The 27,440-nt window shown below is 29.8% G+C and overlaps 2 protein-coding genes and 1 long non-coding RNA gene across 8 annotated transcripts; 1 reads left to right on the forward strand and 2 right to left on the reverse strand.

Annotated features, from left to right (window-relative positions):
• The first annotated feature begins 293 nt into the window (after window positions 1-293).
• Window positions 294-23,809, forward strand: LOC105146173 (pyrokinin-1 receptor). Of its 3 annotated transcripts, none has more exons than XM_011056259.2 (6): window positions 294-988; window positions 8,449-9,359; window positions 9,811-10,226; window positions 19,805-20,022; window positions 20,409-20,832; window positions 21,586-23,809. In XM_011056259.2, exons 2-6 carry the CDS (start codon window positions 8,851-8,853, stop codon window positions 21,846-21,848), a joined length of 1,830 nt encoding a protein of 609 aa, XP_011054561.1. In that variant the 5' UTR covers window positions 294-988; window positions 8,449-8,850; the 3' UTR covers window positions 21,849-23,809. The 3 variants fall into 3 exon arrangements, with proteins under 3 accessions (XP_011054561.1, XP_011054579.1, XP_087269720.1); XM_011056277.2 differs by having other exon boundaries at window positions 301-988; window positions 21,589-23,809; XM_087413594.1 differs by lacking the exon at window positions 294-988 and adding an exon at window positions 5,865-6,072.
• LOC105146166 (uncharacterized) lies at window positions 10,237-20,533 on the reverse strand. 4 transcript variants are annotated; one of them, XR_015547504.1, is made up of 4 exons: window positions 20,390-20,533; window positions 19,713-19,888; window positions 18,997-19,627; window positions 10,237-16,506 (listed from the first exon to the last, which is right to left on the reverse strand). It is a non-coding gene; the product is annotated as an uncharacterized LOC105146166 (long non-coding RNA). The 4 variants fall into 4 exon arrangements; XR_015547503.1 differs by having other exon boundaries at window positions 10,237-17,019; XR_846151.2 differs by lacking the exon at window positions 10,237-16,506 and having other exon boundaries at window positions 17,558-19,524; window positions 19,600-19,627.
• Window positions 23,810-23,965: 156 nt separating the features above from the next.
• LOC105146708 (glutathione S-transferase) lies at window positions 23,966-27,188 on the reverse strand. The gene is made up of 5 exons (XM_011057149.2): window positions 27,078-27,188; window positions 26,470-26,605; window positions 25,934-26,101; window positions 25,461-25,600; window positions 23,966-24,342 (listed from the first exon to the last, which is right to left on the reverse strand). Exons 2-5 carry the CDS (start codon window positions 26,600-26,602, stop codon window positions 24,178-24,180), a joined length of 606 nt encoding a protein of 201 aa, XP_011055451.2. The 5' UTR covers window positions 26,603-26,605; window positions 27,078-27,188; the 3' UTR covers window positions 23,966-24,177.
• Window positions 27,189-27,440: the final 252 nt, after the last annotated feature.

The following is a 27,440-nucleotide window of genomic DNA, read 5'->3' on the forward strand; positions in this document are numbered from 1 at the left end:
TTTCATTTAATAATATTTATAATTTTTAATACCATTCTTAAAAACTTATACTCAAATTTTTTAAACGTTAAATAAACGAAAATTTCTTTGATAGACTTAATGCTGTCACAGTTTTGTTATGTAAATTTAAAATATAGGATAAAATATAAGATTAAACTTTATAACAATATAAAGTTAATATATAATTATGAATAATATGTCTATATTTATAGTAATTAGATAAAATATCTATATCCCCATAGACCGAGTTTTACACGATGATACAATATAAATATATAGATAATAGTCGAGATCTTCGCGCTGGCGCAAAACTCCCACCATGGATGTCTTCGGCACGCGCTAGGTTCGAGGGGCGATTCGACATTTCCACGCCAAATCGAGTTCGGCTTTTTCCCCGGCATGATGTTAACGTTCTGATTTCGTGATACAGTGAAAGAAAATAAAACATAAAGGCACTGTGCACGACCCTGTGATGCAACACGTGTTATTTTTCAATTTTTATCAAATTTAATAGTAGTCATCAAACAAGTACACGTCGATAATTGTAAAAACTACGTAAAAAAAAAAAGTGAAGGATTAAATTTTTATAAACAGACTAACGCAAAATCGCGATAAAATATCGCGATAAATAAAATATTGCGGTTAATTATCGTATTAAATAAAATTCATGTATAATCAGAATAGTTTTGTTTGCAAAAAACAAAAGTAAAAATAAAAATAGAAACTAAAAATCGTATTCAAAATCCACGTGTCAGATGCGTTCAAGATATTGTTCTCTTAGAGAAATGATACATGTTACATATTTTTAAAACAATGATTCATATCACGCGATATTAATGCTGTCACAAGATTAACAATTGGCCTTCGTTCTCATTTTATTTTTATTGTAGTGAATGAACACAGACATACAAGTGATGACATATCGTGAATCAAAGAAATCAACACGAGTACAAGGAAGTGCGTTCTATTGCAGGGTGCATTTCTACAGGTAACGCATGATGCAAAATATAATATATAACACATAATGTATTATTACATTTCAAAATAAATCTTAATAATATTTTTAAATATTAGGTATTTTTCTAAGTAAATACATATTTTTATGGTGATAAAAATTTGAGCTCTCCACACTCCTATATCGCTTCTTTATTTCGAAAGTATAACATAACTAAAAAACAAAATTTTCAAATTATATTATTATTGAGTAATATTCTTGAAGCTTCCATGGGTGCTTTCTATATAAAGATTATGCGTTCCGCGGGTTTCCTCCGTGTCCAGATCCATTCTTGGAATGCCAACATTTCGTGAACCTTGCAGTCCACTTCATCAGGGTGAGGAACAGCCTGATATATAGTATCACGAAATGTTGGCATTCCAAGAATGGATCTGAACACGGAGGAAACCCGTAAAATGCATAATCTTTATATCATTATTAAATGAGTTAAATAAACGTTATTACCGAAAGTGAACTAACTTAATTTCATCAAAACATTATAATTTAAAAAGAATAGTTTAAAAAATTTTTTTAATCGTTACAACTCAAAAAGAGAGATTCTTTGAGAAAAAATTGTAAAACGAAAATGACATAAATAATTAATCATGTTAAAAATATATTCTTTTCGTTGATATAATATATTTAATATCTATAATTTCTTTTTTTTTTATCAAATTAAAAAAATAATTTTTCCCTTTTTTTGAGAAACTTAAATATTTTTTCAGTTATGTTACTTTACCTTTTGAAATAAGGAAACAATATATTTACAGCATTAAATACAAATCTTACTTATAATTAATATAAATTAATGCTATTAAAATTGTTATAATTAATAAGGGAAATAAGAGTAACTTTATTGATGTATCTAATAATTGAAAACAATGAGCTAAAAATTGTCTCCTGGATGTTTGCGAAATTGTAATGCAACAGGTGATGCCAGACATGCAAGTCCGGATTAAAATTTATGATTGTCGCATGCATCATGCTACTCAATACGTGCGAGTTCGCTCCAGTTTCGAAGTAGATCGCCGTCAAGATTTATGTGATTGAATATTTTCTCATGATAAACGATGGCATAGAAGACGCGTTCCTTTCCTAGAAAATAATCTAAAAGTGACCACATCTTTGATTAATAATTTCATTCCAACAATATATCATCAGACGTTTTTTCTGAAATTATTCTCTGTGTAATAGAATCGCGATAGATTATTATTATTTCTGCAACTTTTTATAAGGCAATTATGTTGTATATAAAAACGAGAAACTAATTGATACAAAAAAAAATTAATTGAATATATGTAATAAAAGAAAATTAATTGATCCAAAAAAACTAATTAAATATGTGTAATGAAGGAAAACTAATTGATCCAAAAAAACTAAATGAATATATGTAATGAAAAAAAACCAATTGATACAAAAACGATATATACGATCAGCATAGACGAAGAAAAAGAAAGTACATCAAAAAAGAATTAGTACAAAAGAATTAGTACATCTTGATACGCGCGTTGCGCGAAGATTAGGAAACTTTAAACAGTTTAAAAAATGATCTAACATTTTGATTTATTTTACTAAAAGAATGAACGAGGAAAACGGTCATGATAAATAACTTTACTCGTTTGTGATAAATAACTTTGTTTTCCTATCAAGTACGGTTATCTGCATTTCTGTGCTGTCAAGTACATTCGATTCAGAAAGTCCGCAAGATTTTTCCTCTTCATTTAATGCATAATGTATAGATGGAGTTTATTAGATGCAGCGATTAGAGTTTATCAAGCAAAATGCATGTATTTTTTTATTTCAAATTAATTATTATTTACATTTATACTGAAAATTATATTTATGGTATTACTGTAATAATTGAAGTAAGCATCATATTATCGCATATGCATCAAATTAAATACATATAATCCAAGCTATAATTATTTCTGTAATTAAAATTATAAGTAAAACAAGTAAAATCGGTATATCGAATAATTATAACAGCTTGAGGAAATATGGAAAATAACTTTACAGTAAATTTACATGGTAAATGCAATTTGTATGAGATTCGAATTTATTAATAGACAGTTTATGTTATCGATATTTAATAGCACTGAAAACTGCAATCACGAATATTACACGCGATCATATCTGAGAGATTCCAATAATTGGATACTACAGAAACTGTTGTCTTGTGAAATGAAGAAAAAGCTCATAAAGTCGTCTTAATAAAATTCTTTTTTGACATATTTCCTGTTATAAAACTGAAACAGAAATTTATAATGAGTTCCATAATATTCACAATAAATTCTCTTGCTAATAATAAGTTTAATATTTTTATGACAAATATTAATGTTCAATTTTATTGATCTTCTGATATAACAAAACCAAACGTAAACTCAAGAAAGAGCTGTAAAGTTTTATTTAAAACGTTAATTATTTTATTTGTAAATTGTTTCATTACTAACAGCAAAATATCTTGTTAGAGAGATTAATGTTGTTTGAAAGATAGGAATTTTAAGACAGAGATCTCTAAAATAAATATAATTCTACAGAACGCAATCGTCTCTGTAACAATTAATTAAATTATTTTACTCTCACTGCGCTAAAACGTACAATATAATAATTTGATTGATTTCTCTTAACCTTGTTTGCTTACATTAAAAATCAAAAGTATAATCGGATTTTTTTTCCAATTATCCTAATCTTATAAATTCTCTTAATGATTTATAATAATAAGAAATAAGAATATATCTTCTTGATATCAGTGAAGAAAGGGCATTATTTTATCGAAACTTTAATTTATTACAAAACTGTATAAATTTAAAAATTTAAAAATTACAACAATTCTAAAGAATCTGTCAGAAAATTTTACTAATTAAAATTTAGTATTAATTAATCTTAAAAATTTATTTTACATTAAGCGCTTTATACATACAAGTTATAATCCAATTATAATTGGTATCAATTTGCGTTATCTCAATTAAAGCATCTCTTTCGAATACATCATGCTAACCAAAAATAAAATTCCGAAATTATAAAATTGAAGATAATGCATACACACACACACACACACACACACACACGCGCGCACGCACGCACGCACGCACGCACACACACACACACACACACGCACACACACGCACACACACGCACACACAATTCAAGATTACAGAATAAAATTCTATCAATTACGAGACTCATCAAATTTAATACGAAAATGATTGTTCATTCGAAAGTTGCGAAATAACTTTGAACGATTCTAACATCGCGTTTGATCTCGATTGAATGGGAAATTGTTATGTGCACGCATTATCGAGTGCCCGCGCCAATCTCACATGAACATCATTGTAATCAGAAACTGATCTAGGTTACATTTTCTCGATGTTTTGTTTAAAAAAATTCGGTTTAACGCTCTCGATTATCATCCATGGCTGTCAATCGACATCACATTCTCGCGTTTCTTTATCATATTTGCGACGAGTTGGGTGATAATACGAATTCAACTTGGATCAGATGACAGATTGAATTATATCCCCGAGCGTTGACGCCTCTCCCGAATGAAGGATTAATTTCCCAATCGATAGCAGTCGTTCCAATAAAGAGCTCGATACATTAATGAAACCGTAACATTGCGTGTTGCTCTAATAAGGATCAATGTGCGTTAATCTGGACCGTCTGTTGTTCCAGAAAAGAGCTTTATTACATTGTATTATATTTATTACATTATATTGCTGCTACTGGGAATTATTAATATTTCTAAGGTAGAAGTGCAAGAACGTGGTGATGTAATCACGTAGACAATTTTCTTTTATAGGAATCATAAGAGAAAAGCGACGTTCATTGAAGCATCATCAAGCGTTACGAGATTGGCTCAATAATGTAATTTCATATAATGTAATGTAGAAGATTCTGACTATATGGATCTCAAAAGCTTAACTGAAAGCAACGCAGCGAGATTCTACTACACTTTATTTATTGTGATCGAGATACGATCGAAGATATAAAATGTCTTGCATGATTGCACTAAATAATTTTTCATTGTCATTTTGAAAGTCTCGCATACGTTGTTTTGTAAATAAAACTTGAATGAAGACAATAAATAGGTACTGCTATATATAGAGTTGAATTTCTAAATCTTTAAAGCTTGACAAAGTGCGACCGTGATCTACTGACCGAACGGCAAGTTAACGTCTGAAAATTTGTACCAATAAATTACCAAGCGCAGACATGTCAGTCAAGTAAATAAAGAGATGTAACTTCGAAAAAAGAATAAGAAAAGTCGTGTGGTACGTGAAAAGACACTCAATGTAGAAAATTTGTGAAAATTTTATTAAAATAAATAATCAACTGTACGTTCATTGAGCAACTCTTCATTAAAATTTAATATGATGCAAGTAGAACAAATTATATATGCGTTACTTATAATCCAATCATAGCTTTCTGTTATTAAAATGTAAATTATTTGAGCTAACAAAGGCATTCTTTGCGTTTAAACATGCAATAACTAAAACAGAATTAAAGATCGCGTGCTTTAAAATGATAATATTGTATTATATAAAAAATCGAATTCGTTACTTCTAATGTTATAAAGAAGAATTAAAAGATACAGTTCATAATAAAAATCGACTGCTTTATGTCCGAAGCATGTTGGAGAGTTCATTAACAAGATACGCCAGAATAGATGAAATAACCCGAGAGAAATCATTTTGCGTCGAAAATTGTACAAACGGTGGAACGTAAAATAGATAAATCAGAGAATTTCTCGTACTAGTTTTGCGGAACAGTTTCCGGATAATGTTTTGACGACGAAGAAGTTAACGATTCATTGGGGACAATTAGACAATGTTGAATGTCAGTTGGGAGCGCGATCTGCTTCGAAAATAGCCCCATGTGTTTCCGATTTGTTCGATGAACGACGTTCACGAAAGCACCACGTCGTCGATTACAACATCAACGTGGAGGCAACAAGCGCAGAGATGAGTATCCTCGCGCGCGCGTGGAAACGATTCGCGAACGTGATGACGCAGAACGAGTTTAGGACTCCGTCGAGAATCCAAGGTGGTGTGCCGTGTGCGATTTGTGGCTTTTGTAAGGTGCTGGAATGTCTAGTTTTGTTTTGTCGGAGCACAATTGTCGATTGCATCTGCAGCTCACGCGGCTCGTGGATGAAATCGAAATTATTTTGCATCGACAGGACTGTTTAAGTAGACAAATCAATTTTGATCGTAAAATAATTACTAAAAATATTATTATTGTTATTGGAAATATAGCCTAAACGATTTTTCGTGCAAGCTCTGCGTATTGTGTTCATATATAAATATTATAAAATTAAAAAGTATCATAATTTAATTTAATAAATTTTACTTTAATCAAAAAGTACCAAGTGATTATATATAAAATATTGGTTTGTCTTTTTTTTTTAAATCAATATTTGAATTTATCCATTATTTCTTTTTTCAAAAATATATTTATAATATGTTTATAAAATTCATATATTTATAAAATATGTTAATAAAATGAATCATCAATAATTCTAATGTTAAAATATATTATAATATATAAAAAGTTGCAATATACAAAAAAATATCAATTTATATGTGTCAGACTACTTTTGCACTTAATGCTGTGATTTCATTTTTGATTAACAGGATTATCGCATTTCATATATGTCTATCTCCGTAGTATTTGTCGTTTTTAGAGAAACATGATATTTTAAAGATTGAATGGGTGATGGAGTACATGTATGGCTAAGAAAAGGATCAGGCTAAAGGCAATGCGTTAAAAGGTCACAGTATATATTCGAAAGGTGATACTCTTGTCAGAGCAGTTAATATAATTGTAACAATGTGGAAAGCGGATATTTGTTAACGGACAAGAATATCATATATGACTGGAAATCACATCACATATTAAGATCTTTTTGAAGGTATCCACTTCTCGTTAGCGACAAATTTCGTAAATAATTTTAAGCGTTAATGACATTATTGTGAAAGGCAGTGTTTGCGGAAAATAGAAATAGATCCGTCGACATGATGAATAAAGCTTACAATGTGTGCATACAGCGTGTACGTCACAGGCAGATGCCTGCATTAGCAACTACGTTAGGATTTATCATATAATTAACATAACGGACATGGATAATTGACTAAAATGAAATGATTGCGAGATTCACCAAATGAGGTAACAAGATAATCGGCTTATTTCGTATTTCAAACGATTAGAGATACACGGAAAAAACAGTTTTCTAACTAAAATATCTAAAAATTTAGCTGGATGCAATCTGAAAATAATTTTCTTAGACCGTCAAAATAAATATATTATAACGCTCAAACTGAGTGTTATAAGGTCGCGACACAGACATTTGCATAACGCATAATACAAAAGAAAATGAATCAACCAAAATCTTTCATTCCCTTTCTTTTCATGAAATAAAAGATTCTGATTGGTTGACTTTCTTATGCCTTATACATTATGTATTATGCAGAGTCTGTGCTTCGGTCTTTAAAAGAAAAATTTTTTGCAATATAGCATCACGCTTGAGTTTCCTGCGTTTCCTAATTATTTTTATAGTCCAACAAAATTATTTTCAGCTTTGTCTAAATTTATAGATTTATGATGATATAAATTTGGCTACATAGATTTATAATCTAACTTTATAATCTAAATTTATGGATTTTTTAGCAAAAAGATTTTGTTCTTTTCATGCACGATGTTAAACGTCCCAGTCGACACCAACTAAAAGTAACATAACATCTAATTTCACGTTCAACAAAATAAATTGAACATATTTTGTCACGTAATAGTTACATCATTGAATAAAAATTATAACGTTATTAAAAATTTGTGCTAACAAAAATTTGCATTACATCAATCGCAAAACGTGTAATAAAGAGAACAATATTACACGTCGATTTAATTGAGGAATTTACAGACGGCCCTTTAATTTTCACACATTGACCAAAATTAATCGAAGCATTAGAGAGGACACGGATTGTCTTTTCGTTAATCGGTGGATAACGGGAATCGCTATCAATCCGTAACATCAGTCATACTATGGTATTTTCTATAATACATCATTACTTACTCAAAAAGGTGATCTTACAGTTACAGCGAAAATTATCTAAGTACGAAAAATAGTTAAAAATAAATAAATTTTTAGTAAGTACTGCGATATTAGATATGTATTGCATCTAATCATATAGATAACAGAAATAGAATTTAGATTTGTGCTATAAATTCTATATATAATTGTGCTATAAATTCTGCATATGATACATAATTTTCTATTAGATATAAAAAAACAGTTATAATTCCAATTGGATCAGCAAAATATTTTTTTGCGTGCTAAATGCGGAAGATCAAGTACACGATAATCTTGCGTTCAAAACTCGGTTATGACTATATCGTTCGTCTATGCAAAACGTAAATCAGCCGTCTTGAAATTGAAAAAAAAATACTTATAATTTCAGATCAACACGAAGGTAAGCAGCGCTAGGATCTTATCACGAGAAACCATTCAACTTGTAAAAATATTCACAAGATGTAGACTGAAAACTATCAAGAATATCCGGCACGTGTAAGCCGAGATTTTACCAATGGATCTTCACGAAAACATCAATACTGTCCAGAGAAGACATTGTAATTGCATTCCATAGAATAAATCGTCTCTACGATGATCTGGAATATATATGAATAAGACTAAGCAACAAAAATTGCACAACAAAAATACTAGCAGCGCGGAGATATCTACTCATTTCAGCAGGCGATTTGAAGTTCGGTCACGAAGTCCCAAATATTAATCTACTTACTTTTTTTGCGAAGTTGATGCGTATTCTCGCCAATCAGAATATTAATTTAATAAAAGAAACAAGATGATTTCGGCTACGATAGCGAACATCACCAATATCCTTCAAGGTGCGGGAGATTCCTGGAGACTCTCGAAAGATGGGAATCTTCAGGAGCTTCGTTCCACGATCGACAGTATCATTCACGCGAATCCGCGATACGAGAACTACTCGAGCACGATCATCGCCTTCCTCAGAGATGAAAACACGCTGGACCGCCGGGATTCCCTGTACATCGTACTACCGATCACAGTGATCTACGTCGTGATTTTCTTCACCGGCCTGATCGGCAACATCTCCACGTGCGTGGTGATCGCGCGCAACAAGTCTATGCATACCGCTACCAATTATTATCTCTTTAGCCTCGCAGTGTCTGACCTGCTGCTACTCGTGTTTGGACTGCCGCCGGAAATGTATTACATATGGTCGCATTTTCCGTATGTCTTCGGCGAGGCATTCTGTATTATTCAGAGCTTCGCCTCGGAGACCTCGGCTAATGCCACCGTTCTCACCATCACGGCCTTCACCATCGAGAGGTGAGCTCAGAAATATTAGGATATATCGCGCATACATCAAATCTGACTGATAGAATGTCATGGATATATAAACACTCGTCGATCCCATATCCTGTCAATCATTCGGTTTTAATCTATCAGTATCGTGTTTTTTTTTCTCTTTTTTCACGAATCATGCATGATATAGCTGGTGATATGGATATTTCAACTGAAATATCTATATACTAGTTTGATGTAGAAGTCGATAAAATAAAATATACGAATAGAGTGAGAGAGAGAAAGAGAGAGAGAGAGAGAGAGAGAGAAAGAGAGAAAGTGGAAAGTTTGTCGGTTCTACCGATTTTTGACTGCGTGTGAACATCGATAATCCGGACACCCGCAGGATAGAACCATCGACGAGTTTCAGTCTCTTCAAAAATAAAATGTTCGCCTGTTTTTTTAATATTTCTACTTTTTTTTTTCTTTGCTGCAGGTACGTAGCGATCTGTCATCCCTTTATTTCACATACAATGTCGAAATTATCACGAGCGGTAAAGTTTGTGGTGGCGATATGGCTGTTGGCTCTCTGCCTCGCCGTACCACAGGCTATTCAATTTGGCATCGTCTACGTCGACTACGCCGACAACGGCACCGCTGTCCTGGACAGTGCCAGGTGCTCACTACGGTGGACCCTAATCGAGCACGCGTTTGAGATTTCAACCATCCTATTCTTTGTGCTGCCGATGACGATCATCACCGTTCTGTACGTGTTGATCGCCATCAAATTGCGACGCTCGAGCCTGTTATCCACCACCGTCAGTAAAAGGCATCATATTCACGGTGTATTGAATCACGTGGACAGCAGCAGAGGGAAAACGAACGCTCAAAGGAACGTTATTCGCATGCTCGGTAAGCGATGCAGATTGCTTTGATCATCGGAAATTACAACTTGCAGCTCGAGCATTCTTCGAGGAACGCGATTTGAGATAATTGAAATCGGGTTTATTTTGGTTCTAAGTCGAGTACTTAAGAATCCATTAAAGATTTCTATTAAGATCAACGAATTCACCGAATAATAATCGATGATCCAAAGGAACTCATAGTTATCAGAAAAATTAACAGAAAATTTTGATCGTCCTGTCTCGAAGAACGCTTTGAATCATGATATGCTGAGTATCTTACGATAAAGAAAAAAGTTAAATAAATATTAAGACTATAATCTTCCATTAATTTTTCAAATGAGTTTTAACCGAATTTCAGTTTGAAACTTGATTCTAAAGGCAAATTAAAACTTGGAAAATAATTCTTTATTTAAAGAAAAATTTTAACTCAAAGAAATCCTTAAACTATATCTCACTCATTCACTTTATATATAATAAACGATATTTTCAAAAAGATATATATCGAACGTCACAATTTAAAAAACTTTATGGTAATCAAATAATGTTATGAATAATTAATTGAATTAATAAGCATGCTAGATGTGACAGTTGAGAACGAATTACATATTTTAATCCAAAATTAGTAAGTTCGCATAGTTTCACATGCAAATCATTCAAACGTATCACGCCAGACTTCTCTTCTCACGAAAAGTTTAAATGAGCTTAAACCGCCCAGAATCCGCTGGCATATTGCAAATGCTTAGCCAGACATTCCTGCAGCAATCTCGTGAAGCATTCAAATCTATGCTTAATTCTTCGAATTTCGCTAACAGAACATATCTGAATAATGTTGCAAATATCTTCCCCGATGAAAATAAAAATCGGAGTGCAAATCGAATGGGAGAGTAACACAAGCGTAAACTTCTAGAAGGCGAAAATTGGAAAATGAAATGTAAAAAATCATTTATACTTCTGCGAAGAAACATTTGATGTTTCAATTTTCGCCTCCTAGAAGTTTTATTTACGCTTCTGTTATTCCTATTACATTCGATTTACGCTCTGATTTTTATTTTTATCAGGGTTGCTGCACCTGTGATAATATGCAAGTAATTTCATAAACACGCAAGTGCGATATGACAGAGAGATTCTTTGAAGTTTCCTTTGTTTATTGAATAAACCTATGTCGTATATTTTCCATAAACTTTGAGAATTTCTGCAGTATAAAAATCATACAAGCATTAACTGAATTTACTAATTTTCAATTAGAACATGTAATATTATACTATGTCAACTGTCAACTAGTATATTGTTAATATAACTAATTCAATGATATTATTGCTGTAAAGTTTATTAAATTATTATATCGCTGCTAGATATATTTCTTTAAAAATATCGTTACAAGTATATTGTATGTAAAATGAATAAATGAAATATTTGACAGATTTTAATAATTTTTACATGATAAGAATTACAATACAAATTATTTGATAAATTTATTATCATTATTTATGTCATTGTCTAAATAACAGATCTTCCATTTCGTAAAAATGTGATACAAAATCGAGGTAAATTATAGCAAGATTGAAAGTCACGCAAAATTTCGCGTAAAGGTCGAATGTTTCCAGATAGATACATCGAATAAAAGTTATAGAAAAGCAATTAAAAAAAATTACGACTCTATTAATTTCATTAATTGCTATTAGATTTGAGACAAAACTAAACATCGCTGTGCCCATTTCTCAAATAAAATATGAAAATTAGACAAGAATAAACGCCATTCTCAAATATAGCTTAAATTGGAAAGAAGAAAAAATCTCCGAGAGAGAAAGCAGATACGATCGATTCTGATGGGATGTGATCTGCCGCATCAACGTGCTAAGCTTCGCAATTTTTTTCGAAACGAAAGTCTCGGATTTTTATCGAAATATACAGATATCAGAAAATATTTGTCGATTCTAACCGAAAAAGAGAGAGGAAGATTTAGACATTTGATCGGATGGTCTCGCATAAATTTCTTCTTACTCCAATATCGATTTATAATGACAAGGCTTTATTGCGTGACATTTACTTCAATCACCTTATAAATTTCTGTTGCATTCGACATTTAATATCAAATTTAAGTTGTAGGAAATTTTTCTTGCGTGTATAGATTTTATTTTCTAAATTGATTTTTCTTATTTTTAAATTTTTAGTAAAGCAATATTTTAGTTTTGCAAATAGAAACTTAAAAAATATATAATATACATATAAATGTATAATATACGTATAACATATTTTTTTGAAAAAAATTTGTTTCCGAATTTCCTTTTTTCAATTCTACTTAAAGAATTTTACTAATAAAAATTTATAAAGTTACTTTTACAGAAATAAACATATAAATCTTTCGATATACATCATCTCAATTTTGGATTGAAATGATTTCACATTTCTATCATAAGCGATTTATTAATACATTGCTTTCTCGGAATATCTCGAAGAGAAGAAAATTTCTACGCTATTTCTGTATTGTCCTCGAACACGTAATAGATCTTCTCAGGATGCCTCATTCTTACAATACCTATTCGTACGTGATATGAATAGAATATCGACGAATTCTAAAAGAATTTATTGACAAGTTTTTCGAGATTGACCATTTCGTTCAGCAAGACAACGAGATCATCAAATGCGAGGAAATGTTGGAAAAAGCCGACTGTGCCCATGTCTTGACAAATTAATCGAATCATTTAAAACTCGATTATAAATTGTCTCCGTATATTTTCACGGCTATTAGGTCAGACATGCAATTAGAATCAAATATTACAATATGAAATGAATAACAAGAATGCATAGGTCGTCTTAGGTGTTACAGCTAAATCTTTTATATTTAAATTGCATTGTTGTGTTTCATTTAAACATCTTGTAAGATTTAAATAATACTGATAAAGTTCTTAGATGAATTTGCTAAGAATTTCTTCTTAGCAAAAATGAAATTGAGAATTTCAACAATTATTTCAGAGTTAAAGGAATTAAACTCTTCTCAATCAAATTTTATTTTTTATTTAATTTTAAATGACGATTATACGGACATAATTCTAAATTGAATATATAACATATAATTCACGTAATATTCACCAATAATTCGATTTAAATGTGTTCACTAATTTCATTATTTTTCTCGTAAAGAAACGCCGTCACATTTTCAACGAATCGATCGCAACAATATTAATGTCAGCACAAAGAAAAAAAATTATCCAGCGGTAGTGATGAAATTGAAATATGAGGGTGTAAAAGACTCGAATCGCTATTGATCTTTCTCGCGTGTGAATTATTTTCTTATTCTTTTTCTATGTCGCTACAAGTGGCTTCGAATTCGGAAACTTATGTATAAAACCCCAAAGAATTATTTTGCTATACCTTCTAATAGCTATAGATAAATAGCCTGCTGTTCTTGTCAAGCTTCTAATCATTCACAATGTCACGTGGCGCCGACTTCATTCTCAGTCTTGACAAGTCTTCGATATCTTCGAACCCAGATGTCTTTATTGAACTTCTTTCGAACTTTACTTTCAAGGTCGAAGAAAGAAATTTAAACGACGTATAAAGGAGAAGATATATTAAAGATAAAAAAATCCAACTTATAATTTCATCTACTCAACGCTTCTCGTAAATATGATACAATATATGCGTTACAAGAAATTGCTCAGAACCTACATTTCATCTTTTTATTATTCTTAGATTATAAATTTATTAAAACAAATATAAATAAACTGTCTTTGCGCTTGTCAATGTGTAAATAATATATTTATAATGCGATAAGTTATAATTTGTAGACAATTGGAATGTACTGTACTAACAATGTCAATTACAAACATTTCAACACTAGATTTGAGTTGTCTTCAGTAGAAGTCAGATATAAATTATTCTCACACACATAGGCAATTTATTAAGATTCATTCTTAAAGCCACAAAATTGTTTTTATTTATTAAAACAGTTATGTAGAGTCCAACCAAAACAATTTTTTTTTTATTTTGGCTGAAACCGAAAATTGAAAATTTTATAGAAATTCTAGAAGAATTTCCATATGTATATGTGTACGTATATATACATATATATTATGTATTTATTCAATAATATCATTAATATTATAATTTAATTATTGAAACAATAATTACACATTATTATCATCCTAATATTACAATATTATTATCTATATTCTTTTATATATTTGTATTTATAGTATATTGTATGTACAATATACATCCGTAGTATCAAAATTATATATTATCTCACTAATTACAAGATATAAAATAAAAATCTTTTTTAAATTACAATTTAATCAATTTCTTATATGTCATCCCTTTTAATTTTTACTAAAACCGAAATTTAACCAAAACTTGGATCTTTAACTGAAACTGAAACTTTAGTTGGACTCTACAGTTATATTTACATTGTGTATAAGTACATTAGAATCTTTAACATAAATGACTAAGCAAACGCAAAACGCGGTTATCATTGTTATATATGTATCTACAGGTACATTTTGGTGAACGGCTGGTTATATATCTTTGCTCGCGCTAACCGGAACGATTCCAGTCTATTTTCCGACCAATCGGCTTACGTAAGACTCGAGTAATCCCCCAAAGTACCGAAGCTTCCACGTGATCGTAGATCGCATCCAAATTTACTCTGCATTATTGTGGCAGTTTGCAGAACTTCCGGGTTGCAATTTATCGCTCGCGTAGAGTTATACGATATGTCAAACGTTTTAAACTCCCGTTATATCTTTATTTGTTAAACTTTATTTCATATCATGAGTCAAGGGGAAATTATTTTAGAATTTCCACCTCTCAGGAATATACTATTACGATAATTATTATATTATATCATTGAAAAAAATAAACCGATTACATGTCTGAGAAAATCGAATAATTAATTGATATTAGCAGGGCTGAACATTTAAAACATTTTTATTTTAAACACAGTATTTATAATACAATTTTGTATTTCGTATTTTAGTGAAGCACATAAAAGTATTTTATATTTTGTAATTTAAATAATAAGATTTATTATGAATCTTTATATTTGAAATACAAAACACAAAATACTTTCAATATTTCGATTTAAAATATTTTCATGTGGTCCACTGAAATATAAAATATAAAATACTTTTATGTGTTCCACTGAAATACAAAATACAAATACAATTGTGTTACAAATACTTTTTGAATAAAAGTATTTCAAATACATGCAATCCTGAGTGTTGGTCGAATTCTTCATTCTTATGTAAGTCTAACTCTTATGCAAGAGTTATCATTCAAACATAAGATCGAAAATAGCAGTAACTACTTGTAACACAAATTTAACAAACAGCTTTATTTAGATTTCTCTTATCAAAACATGAGTGTTGTCGATTTCGAGCTTAATAAAGAAAAAACGTATGAAAAAACACGTTGTTGACTTCGAAATCACTGTTGTAGTACTTTTATAGTCTCTCAGTATGTAAGAATTCAATATTCCGGATTCTACACATATCCCGCCCTAAAAACCATCGTTATCTAGATGGTCTCGATAACAACAAAAGGTCTTTGTACTAAAAATATATAAACGTTTCCGCCCTAACTTTCTGAATATCGCAATCTGGATCGTGATTGATAATAATTATTTGTTTGATTTGCTATTCATATATATTAATTTATCAATTTAACTTGGAAAGGAGCGTTCCATCAAACAAATCGGCAAATTATCTCATCTCTTTTTTTGACATACTAAAGAATTTTTTCGTTCCCTCTCATCTGTCGAAAAAATAATGCGTATTTTTCAAAGAAAGGAAAAGTTGGTATCTTTTACACCTGCATTTACGTTTTCTTTTCTTTTGCATCGATCGAGGATGGAGATTACTACTTAATTATATTAAGAAATTTAATTAAAAATTTGTTATAAATATTGTACATATGCATATAAAATTATATATATATATATTTAAAAATATACATGAATTTGAAATTAATAATTAAATTTTTATTTAATTAAAATAAAATTAATTTAATTCTAATAATAATAAAATTAATTTTAAATTTAATTTATGCTTATTTTTAGATTTATAATAATTTAATCCTAATAATACATATAATTAAAAATTAAGATATTAATTGTGTATAAAATTGCTCTTCTGAAAAATAGAAAAACAATTACTCGTGAATTTATCGGTGATAATTGGACAACTCTGTTTGCACGTGGCACATTTACTGACATTTATATAATAGACATCACGTGCATGTGTGTACATTTGAAGCCGCAAGCTTTGCGATCCATCGAGCGTGTGTACAAACTAAAAAAAAAGTTTTATTAATCAAACAGAGCTTTCATTAATAATTAATCAAGTTTTTATAAATTATAATTACGGCTTGTCACTTTTTTGCAATAATTTTCCATTATGAGTAAGTCGTACAAGTTGCACAATAATGTATGTAATGTTTGTGTGTAACATTTACGATACAATAACAAAAATATTTAAATGTAAATATACTTTTATTAAATTGACACGAAAAGCAATAAAAAATATTTAATAACGGATGTCACATTGATACATTTTTATGTTGCATATTATCCTCGTTAAAACATTAAAACGTGCGAAGATAAATGATGTCGATCAGATTCTTGTGAATTTGAAAACTTGTTCCGATATAATTCATCTGAATTTACGATTACAGTAGAATCGCTTATCTCGTTCTCGATGTCTCAGCTGAAGCAATAATCGAAATAAAAATGCCGACCTTCATACCGTTGAACGTGTGGGCGAATCTCGTTTGTCGACAGTGCGCGTGGTAATAAAATCGGCTTCCTGTTTGCAAAAAAAAAAGAAAAAATACACATCCCTCCGTATTTCCGTATCATCGAACTTTTTCCACCATTGCAACAAACTGTGATGAACGATGTTTCGAATTAACGCATCGATGATTCATTTGTGTTTTTGATCCCACGACCAGGCATGCGTATTTACGGTCGCAATACCCCACAAATTGTGAAGGAGTTAGTTACCGCGAATTTTTTCAGAAATTACGAAACATCCCTCGAAAGCTATTAAAAGATAGAAGCTTTTTTATAAAATTTCTAAAGTTTAAAAAAGTCATGTAAAATGTTATAAACATTTTCCAGAAGCTTAACGACAGATGTTCTTAACAATTCTTAACATTTTACCTTAGTTCTTTTTCAACGCAACTTAAAATAAAGCAAAGTTTGTTAATTAGAACAGTCTTAACAATTATTATTTCAATTATTTATTTCTGAATTATTTACTAATAATTTTTTCTTGCAATTAAACTATCGCAACCGTTTTATAAGGAAAAAAGAATGGAGATTTTTTTTTTAAATAGTGTGAGTTCTCTCTCTTAAATTATTTTATTAACAAAAATAATTTCATAAATTAGCAAAAATTTTTAAAACGATTACATTAGAGTTACTTCTGTATCTGCCGAATCTCGAAAGTACACAAATATTTTCTTAATGCACTTTTTAAGCTTTTCCATTGCTACGCAAAAATTTGTATTAGATCTCTAAATATTATTTCGTCCTACATAACTCATTCGCTTTTTCGACAGACATCAGAGCCTTTAGCTTTTAACATCCGCCAAGGACGGGCGGGGTGATCTTTTTATATTCATTTTTGCCCCTTTCCAAATTTAGTTTCAATAAAATATGAAATATTCGCACAGCGAAAGCATCTTTAACATTTACATATTTACTCTTGCGATCGCTCACGGTTTTTTTTTTATATATCCCAGTCATTTTTCATAAAACTTTTCTTAAAATCTTTATAAATCTTTATAAAGTCTTTCTAAAAATCTTCTTCAAGGATACGCCTGCAAAGTTGCAGAGTCATTTTTTCAAGATTAAGGTTTAGATCTCTTCGTCTTTGTTTTTCAGATGCACATAGAAGTAACATTACGTAAAGTATAATATTATAATATATTGTAATATTACAAAATAAAAAAAAAGAAAGAAAGAGAAAACAATATCTTTTCCTAATATGATATTTTTATATTCCCATTGTATTCGATCAACTAAATATCAACTAATTTTATTACAGATTACAAAGCTGTAATAATTATTTATCATTATAATATTAATTGTAAGAAGCTCCATTAATTTCATTCGCATTCACAAACGTCTTTAAGATCAATTGAGTTCTGTAAAATCTTCACAATTGATTTTTCTGAATTTTTTATGGAAATTCCTCTAAGAACTTTAAATAGGTATTATATCTCTTTCCTCTAATATAAAAGATAATAATTATGCAACAAAATTTATTCATGGAATATAGATACACACACACACACACACACACACACACATAAGGATGAAAACGTGAAAGTGTCCAAAATATCTTAATCTCTATCAATATGTTGTTCATTATTTAAGAAATGAAATACGTGAAGGATTCAATTGCATTTTGTCTTGTAATTGTACGCCTAAATTAAATTTATTTTACATGAAAGTATGCTTTAAAAATTTGAAAGAAATTCGCTACATCAAAAAGCGTGATAAAAGCAAAAGTTATTCATGAATTACATTTAATTATTATTTTAATGCAACATACATGGTAATTGCATGCAATTGCAATCTCACTTGACTTAAACTTCGGAATATTTAAAAGGAAAGTATCTTTTAATTAAAACTTATCTTTATCATTTTTTAATTAAAGGATATTAAAAACGGAGTATAAAAATCATACAAAAATATATTTGATGTTACAAGAAAATTTTACTTGAATATTCGGAAATCAAGATTATCTGAAATTGTAAGAAAAAAATCTACTTACAATTAGACTTATCTTGACAAAATTAAACTGCTTCGACGATCATCGCATTTTCCAAATTTCATCAGCCATTCCATTTAATAAAACGTTTCTTCCTTTCATCTATACCTGACATGTATTACGCAAAAAGTTCTTTATTAGACTTCAATTGTCAGAAACTTGAAAGATTTTGTAATATTTCATGATTATTTAATTTTTAACTTAACATTTTTACGCGCTACATTTTTACAATAATATTTAAAAAAAAAGCTAAAATCAAGTTAGAATCGGTGTTTCGATTTTCAAAGTCAATTTCTAAAGTCTTTTAATTGTCTTATTTCTTGAAAACTGTTATCGAATGCTCCAGCAGTGTGAATAGTAATGTAATAAAAGTTCATTTTCTTGCTAAGTTTCATTACACAGTAATGAAATCGCAAAAGGTGACTTGAAGTAGCACTAAATGAAGGCGAATGGTCTTTGCGATGTTACTTGTCTATATATTTTCCTCGATATGTTACGGGCATCATGAATTGAAGTGGATTTGTTCTCATTCTGGAAAATAGCTAACTCCTTATTAACTCTATAAAAAAATCACTTACAATTTTGAAATTAACAATAACGACGTACATATATTGTATTTTACAACCGTTGTAATCTGAAACGGAGAAAATATTTTTAATAGATATTCTTAATTAGAATACATGCTAATTTTATTTTCTAAAAATTATTTCGCTTTGTACTTTATCTCGCACGAGAAGAATCAGTAAAATCGTTTTACTCTCTGCCTCTCACTGGTATTTAATTCAATAGGACGTCATTATTGTCTTTACAGTTGCGGTGGTGGTGGCCTTTTTCATCTGCTGGGCGCCGTTTCACGCTCAAAGGCTGCTGGCTGTGTACGCTCAGAGCAGTTCATCTGAACCGGAAGATACCATGGTCATAGTCTACACCACGCTCACGTACGTGTCGGGAGTGTTCTACTATTTATCTACCACAGTGAATCCTCTCCTCTACAATATCATGTCTAACAAGTTCAGAGAGGCTTTCAAGGTGAGTCGTTTCTGGAGAACTTTAATCATTCTTTATAGCTTTATTTCTCAATGGCAATTTCTACATGAACTGCTTTATAATTAAATACTGATATACTTGCAAAAAATAAACGAATACATTTTATATAGCATTTAAAAAATATTTTGTCATATCTAATTAATATATTTGATATTAAATATAATTATTTTTTTATTATGTTCTCAATATTTTTAAAGACTTTTTACAGATTCCATATTTCTATAATAAATATATTACATAATATATAAGTTCTAATTATGAATTTTGTTTTCTCGGACATTATCGATAAGCATTAGTTAGGATCAGAATAAAATTACAAAAATAAAAAATCTTTTATAATTTTACTTACTTTCCATCTTTTCTTCCAGTCGATGCTGCCTAAGTATTGCATCAGGAAGTTCTCGTCTCACAAGGTCATCCGTCGACAACCGACTTATAGCAGTTTGTCGCGGTATCAGAGATCAATAAAGCATCGATTCGATGATGCTCAACACTCGCCCTCGGTATCCATCAGCGACGAACAGCAACGACTAACGCATATCGCACTGGCGAACACGAATTTCTGCGAGCCAAATGGACTCGTAAAGTCGCAGAACGAGCGAGAGAGACAGCCTGCGATTAAAGAAACCGTAGGCTGCCGAGATTATACCAGAAGAGTGTCCAGGGATTCCGACTGCAGCCAACTTACCATGATGACAACGTTGAGCAAGCAGGAACGGAACAGTGAGGGCAACAATAACGCGAACGAGTGTCTCTTGAGGATCCAGAGATCGCCGAAAGCTGTCACTTTAGGTAGTGTCCATTTACTCTTACTTCTATATTAAAATCTTATACTTAATCAACGATGGCTAAATCAGTTTCTTCGGAATTTCTTAAATTTACTGAATTAATTGGAAAATCCTTTTCGAAAGAAACATGTCTACGTGATGCGTTATACATATGTAGTTGCGCATATCTAAAATATTATTTGCGAATAATAAACAATATTTAAAATACTTTTATTTTTTATCTTATTTTATTAAAATATGTATTTTAAAAAATATGATATAATATATACATATAATATATACATATTAAAAATTTCAAATAAGTATAAAAACATTACTCTTGAAACACGCTTATCATTTTGAAATTAATAAGCACACTTTTATCAACACATACACACACACACACACACACATATTTTGTAATTAAAGTACATCCATAAATATGAAACCATAATAAGCTATAAAAAATTTATAAGTTATAAGTTACAAAACATATTATGTTATAATATGTTATAAAATATTTTGTTATAACTTCTAATTTTTAAATACATATATTATAATCTTTATACGCACGTATATATTCTTTTATGATCAGAACGTCATTTAGAAGCAAATTTATTTCAAAATAAAACGTAAAAGATTATATTTATACGAAATGTGTATGTATAAGAAACAGAAATTGATTTTATTTTATTTTTTTTTGCTAAAATTTCTTAACTCTTATTCTTATAAATCCGGCAGAACATGAAAAATGTTCCTATCACTTTGGTATTTTTAGCAGGAATCCTCACGGAGAGACTGGGCATTGGTACAAAAGGATTCTTCGCGCTGCACCGGAAGAATTTGTTGACTAGCCCGATGAAACCAAAATTGGAAACCGTCATTGCGATGCGACCACGATTTCAGAGCCATCCGAGCATTGAGAGCGCCAATACGATGAGCAACTCCAGTCTGCAGGACTTTGACGAGACCGAGTTCACCGGAACGGAATCGTCGCCTTACACACATACACAAACACACACACACACATGGGCGAGTTAAATTTCGAACTCGTCACTTGACGTCCATTTATCTAGATAGAACGCCGTCTCTCGAATTAGACGCCGAGCTCAAATCAAATAACGCTCTTTGGTTGTGGAAACCGCGGCGCAGGTTTGTACAAACTTCTAATCCAAGAGAAGGCCACAATCGAGGTAAATCTTGATGCAACACGGATTCAGCTACGTTCTAAACGATGCACAGTTGCATTATCGAGATAAATCAGCGGAATTTACATCAAAGATGAGAGAATATCACGAAGAATTATTGTAAAAGGAGAAAAAAGGAATTGATCCAATCATTACGATCACATAAAAATATATGGAAATTAACAATAATGTAAATAAAAGACATTAAAATCATCGCTTGTGGTTTGTGGATCTGAAAGGAACGCATAAGCGCTTATGCATGTTGCTTCATACAAAGAGCCGAGCCGGAAATTATAACACGAACACAAGATGTAAAGCATGCATGGATGTTTAATATTTAAAGTGCGAATATTATACTTCCCTGTTCTATAGTACGGCTGTTAATAACGCTAGTCTTCTCTGCAAACGCGAAAGAGAATTTGCAGATGCAATTTCAGCGTTCCTAACAATATATAGTCAAATATTATATTCTCGTTAATAAGATTCTTATTAATAAGAATTATTGTATAATTAAAGAGAACGTCTTCTGTCAAGATTGGCGTGTCAATGCTAGCTTCTTATATTTCCTAACTGTCGTCGTATTTATGTATTTTGTGATAAAGCGGATTGCATAATGGCTTTATCGTAAAGACTTGCCGAAAAAAAATATTATATATATGGACATATTTTATATATAATTATATTTAAAATATGTCAATTTTTTATATAAATATATATAATTTTATATAATTTTATATAATTATATATAATTATATATGAAACATTTTTTCCCGGATGTGTGTGTACACAACACGCAGCCTGCGCAACTTATTTATCTCAAGATAGAAAACTTGTATAAAATCGAAGCCGCTACAAGTAAATGTGTAAGATATGTACTCCACAAAGGCACATTAATAACCGTTAAATTCAATTTTTATTCTCTATAACATTAATATGCTCACTTCTGTCAGATTTAATTTCTTCTGAAATGTACATCAATTTAAAGAAACTACCACAAAATCTGAATCATTGATCAGATCGGATAGTTATTTATTTTCCGATGAAACTAAAATCTCCCAATACATACAAAACTATATCGAACTATTTCAACACTAGAATCATGTAACATTTTCATTGCGGAAAAATGTGAAAAATGAAAAATTGCTCCATTAACTTTAATGGTACAAAAGTTGTCACTCTTTTTCTCACATTTTTATCCTAGAAAAAAGTTGCAATATCCTAGAACAAAAATGAAAAATTGCGCTCTTTTTAAATATTATTTAAACAATTAATTTGAAAAAATAACTTATTTAAAAGATTGATAAATAAAAATATTAAGGCAAAATTTTCTTTGCATGCAGACCCCTTATCAGTGATAGCCTTGAATTACTTTGACGTTATCAACAAAAAGTAGTGACTGCAAAATTATAATTTCTTTAGCACTTTTTACAATAAAAAACTTTTTAAAAAAATTTACTTGTTTATCAAACATAGTAAAGGATATTAAAAAGTTAAAAATACAAAATTATTCAAAATGTAATATTTTTTTAAAGCACACATTAATAAAATCGCATTGAAAAATATCTCTATACTACAAATATCCAAAAATATAGCTATGATATTGATATTATCGATATTATTGATATTATCGATAAAAATACTTATCACACATATATGCGCAACTTCGAATTAATTTTAGCATTTATTTTTATACGTATATATGATCAATATTTCTCTTTATTTTAAGGAATAAACAATAATCCGTATATACGACAATTGTATAATACATATGCATATATTTACTAAATAAACATGTAACAATCGTCCTTTTCAGCACTTTTAAAGTAGCGAATGTACTCACATTACCAACCTTTATCATTTCAGAAAACTTTACATCAAAAAACCTTTAATTATAGATAACTTTAGATATTTCAATCTTATTCATAGAAAATAATAAAACAATATTCTAAAAAGAAAATAAAAAATAACAAATTCTCGTCAATAAGCAGTTTTATTAATGAAGAAAATATAATACTCTGTACGTTTATTACATATATAGAAATATTCAATATATAATATTAACTTACAAAAAAACCACCAAGCTAACTTAATACCCACCAGATTTTCACGAAACATTTTGGTTTAAAACATTTAAAGAATGACATCAATACAAGAACAAAAAGTACATAAAATTATAAATTTTATTATTGAAGTTTGGGTCGCTTCTCGATGTAAGCTTTAATCTCGGGTAAGGCACGAATCTTCTCTACTAGTTTCTTCAATTCTGGATGATCCTGATTCACATCCCTGGTTAAGATAAAGCTTATACGTTCAGAATATGCAGCCCACATGAAATCCGGCCATGAAAGCTAAAATAATAAACATATGTCTTTGGACTTTTGCAAAATTAACAAGAGAAATTAAGCATTAGAGTAACTTCGGTATATACGCCGCATCTATACACCTATAAAAAACTTAATTTATTAAATATTATTTACTATGTTTAAAGTAAACGAACTATATCAGTAAAAACTTCTACTGTCTATTACTATAAAAAAAATATTAGAAATCTGAAATATTTATTTTTCGTATTAAAAAATGAATTTTTTGAAACTCTTGCATTTTTGCCATATATCCCATAGGGGTAGGATTTTTTTTTAGGGTAGGCTATTCATAGGAAGGGAGAGGGTATGTACGGCTCACAAAAAATTTACAAATAATACAAATAAGACGTAAAATGACACAATAACTTACAAAATGCGTTTATAAAGTTTGGTTAAGGAATAAGAATGGTAAATATGAAGTAATAATTACAATCTTCCTACATATATTACAAGTGTACATGAGGTATATATTTCATGTAATGCGTTTATTGCATTTGTGCACTGAATTCAATCTGCGCACTTTGTATGCTTTGCATAAATCTCGCCTTCTAAAAATGTCGTATATCCCAAAGAGAGGAATATACAAGGCAACAAACTAAAAATACTAAACAAAAAATACGAGAGCAAAACACTTGAATTTTGCTATACAACATGCTTTACTGTTCCTCTACACGTATGTATTATAAATAATCACTAATACTCAATATAATTCAATTTTTTTCACTTTCAGATAAGTTGCGGATAACCTTATCCAGGAGATATTTCCATTGTATTCTGAGAGATATCTCTTGAATAAAGTTATCTAGAAATAAAGAAATTAGACATAAGTCTTTTACATGACCTAATCATTTTATATAGATTATAATTTATGATGGCGCTGCTTATTACAGTGACAAATCGATTCAACTCATAACAATTTCATTAATATTAACATTAAGAAGTTGAAATCATAACTTAACATTAATATAACATAAAGGCATGTAACAGAGTAGTTGTGGGAAAATTATCGCCACTCTTTCTATTTTTTCTAACTTCTGCGGTGTAAATCCCAGAGGCGTATTTGCCGAAGTTACCTTATAGTTCGACATGTAATCGATCATTACTTTGCCATTGATGAAGTATCCACCGTTATTCTTAACTTGAGCTTCGAATTTATCGAGATAGAAAGGCAATTTTTGGAAGGCGATTTCCTTTAACTTTGCTTTGAAAATGGGGTCCTGTGCCCAATAGTATTCGCCCATAACTGCGAAAATAAATCTAATAATGAGTTAAAATTCGTCGCATAAAGACAAAGACTCATCTGCGCTATATAAGTACTGTGAGAAAAGTAATAGCAATAGAGTACAACAACAGTCCAGAAAATGCACAAATCATTGACTTTAAATAATTTTCATTCTTTTATGGCACAATATCTTGTAATAATAACATTAAATTCCTCAGTTTTTATATAACCATAATGTGCACTCTATATTATATTAATTAATCAAATCTCTCGTCAATGTGGAGGTATTGAAAAGTTGTGTGCCTGCTTTGAATTAATTAATTACCAGGTCATTCTTCAATTGATCATTTTTACCTCGTCTTATATCCTCCATAGAATCGACTGTGGCATCAATCTCCATAGCCTCGAACTCATCAGAGCTATATAAATTACCTTTCTTAGCAATAAAGCGAGCGATAGCTCTGGATTGATGGTATGTCTTATTATTTATCTCCAAAATCGGCAGTTGTCCCATAGGCATGTCTATAATTTGTAAATATAAAAATGATATGTTTGCTATTAAGTTATTGCTGAACAATATTTATTCCAAAAATATATTTACGATAGAAATATTGTATTAGGTGTTGGAATTAATTCGTAGCGTTTTTTAATGAAAGAATGTTATTTATTTCACATGAGCATTAAAAAATACATTAATGAAAGTACTTCCCATCACTTGTAAAACGCTACGAATTAATTCCAACACCTAATATAATAATTAAATAAGAGTAATGAAATAAGAAAATTACAAAATAAATTTTATAGTCAATATTTAATAAATCAATATTTAAAAGAAACAATTAAAGTTATAGTTGTAATTATCTCAAAATTTCTTCAAAAATATAACATACTTGATTTATACTTCGGCCATTCTTCCATAGTGAGTCTAATATCTTCAAATTCAATGCCGCAATAACTTAACAAATATCTGGATGGTTCCCCAACGGCTCCATCCTTAAAGTACGTTAACTTGTATATCGACATGATCTGAAAATAATATAGACATAAAAAAATAAATTTAAAAAATAATTGATTTGTTTTATAACAGAAAATGAGGACATTGAGACCATGTATAAAACACTGTAAATTATTAAACATAGATGGTATAATATTGACAAATCATTCACAGTGGTCACAAATCATTCACATCACATCAAATATCACATTAGTAATTTCGATTAATACTTTAATTCTCTTTAATAAATTATTGATTAACTTTGAATATTAATTTATAAAAATATAATGAAAAATGAATTTATTTTGCATATACAATAAATTACAGGCGACATATAAATTTTCAACACTTTATATATGTATTATCTTTGCACGTCGTATTATTTTTTTATCTGATAACATTTTATATTTATTTTGTTACAGTAATATTTTAACAAATGTCAATTCATATTTAGCGTATCCGTTTAATCAAAAAATTAATATTATCAGGAAATCGTAATTTTACTATTATTTTGCAATCTGCAATCCAATTTCTCTCACAAATGTTAAATCTCTCGATTTAATACTGAATGTTGAGTTTGCTGAAATACAACTGAAGCTACTCGAGTATTGTAATAAAGTGATACTTCTTATCTAACTTATCTACTCATGGACATATAATTTTTTGTAAAAACATATTCCGTTATCTGTTAAAAATTACCTACAGTGGAAAAAATGGACTTATATGCAAGCAACAAAGCGGAATTTCATTTAAAAAATAAAAAAAATATATACATTCCTTTTCCATTTGCAAATTCTGTAAATGCGTTTAATTATTCATATATAATATAATATATGTGTGACACAAATCAACTATGACATTTTGATT

Source organism: Acromyrmex echinatior, chromosome 14 (assembly GCF_024713525.1).
Source record: "Acromyrmex echinatior isolate Ae372 chromosome 14, ASM2471352v2, whole genome shotgun sequence".
Taxonomy (NCBI): domain Eukaryota; kingdom Metazoa; phylum Arthropoda; class Insecta; order Hymenoptera; family Formicidae; genus Acromyrmex; species Acromyrmex echinatior.

What these genes read in the sequence shown, in the direction of transcription:
- LOC105146173 (XM_011056259.2), top strand. Translation starts at nt 8,851, where the DNA reads ATGATTTCGGCTACGATAGCGAACATCACCAATATCCTTCAAGGTGCG. An exon ending in ACGGCCTTCACCATCGAGAG is followed by an intron (nt 9,360 to 9,810) that starts GTGAGCTCAGAA and finishes TCTTTGCTGCAG; the next exon opens with GTACGTAGCGATCTGTCATC. An exon ending in AGTTCAGAGAGGCTTTCAAG is followed by an intron (nt 20,023 to 20,408) that starts GTGAGTCGTTTC and finishes CTTTTCTTCCAG; the next exon opens with TCGATGCTGCCTAAGTATTG.
- LOC105146708 (XM_011057149.2), bottom strand. Translation starts at nt 26,602, where the DNA reads ATGTCGATATACAAGTTAACGTACTTTAAGGATGGAGCCGTTGGGGAA. An exon ending in ATGGCCGAAGTATAAATCAA is followed by an intron (nt 26,102 to 26,469) that starts GTATGTTATATT and finishes TACAAATTATAG; the next exon opens with ACATGCCTATGGGACAACTG. An exon ending in GATACTTCATCAATGGCAAA is followed by an intron (nt 24,343 to 25,460) that starts GTAATGATCGAT and finishes TTATTATTTTAG; the next exon opens with CTTTCATGGCCGGATTTCAT.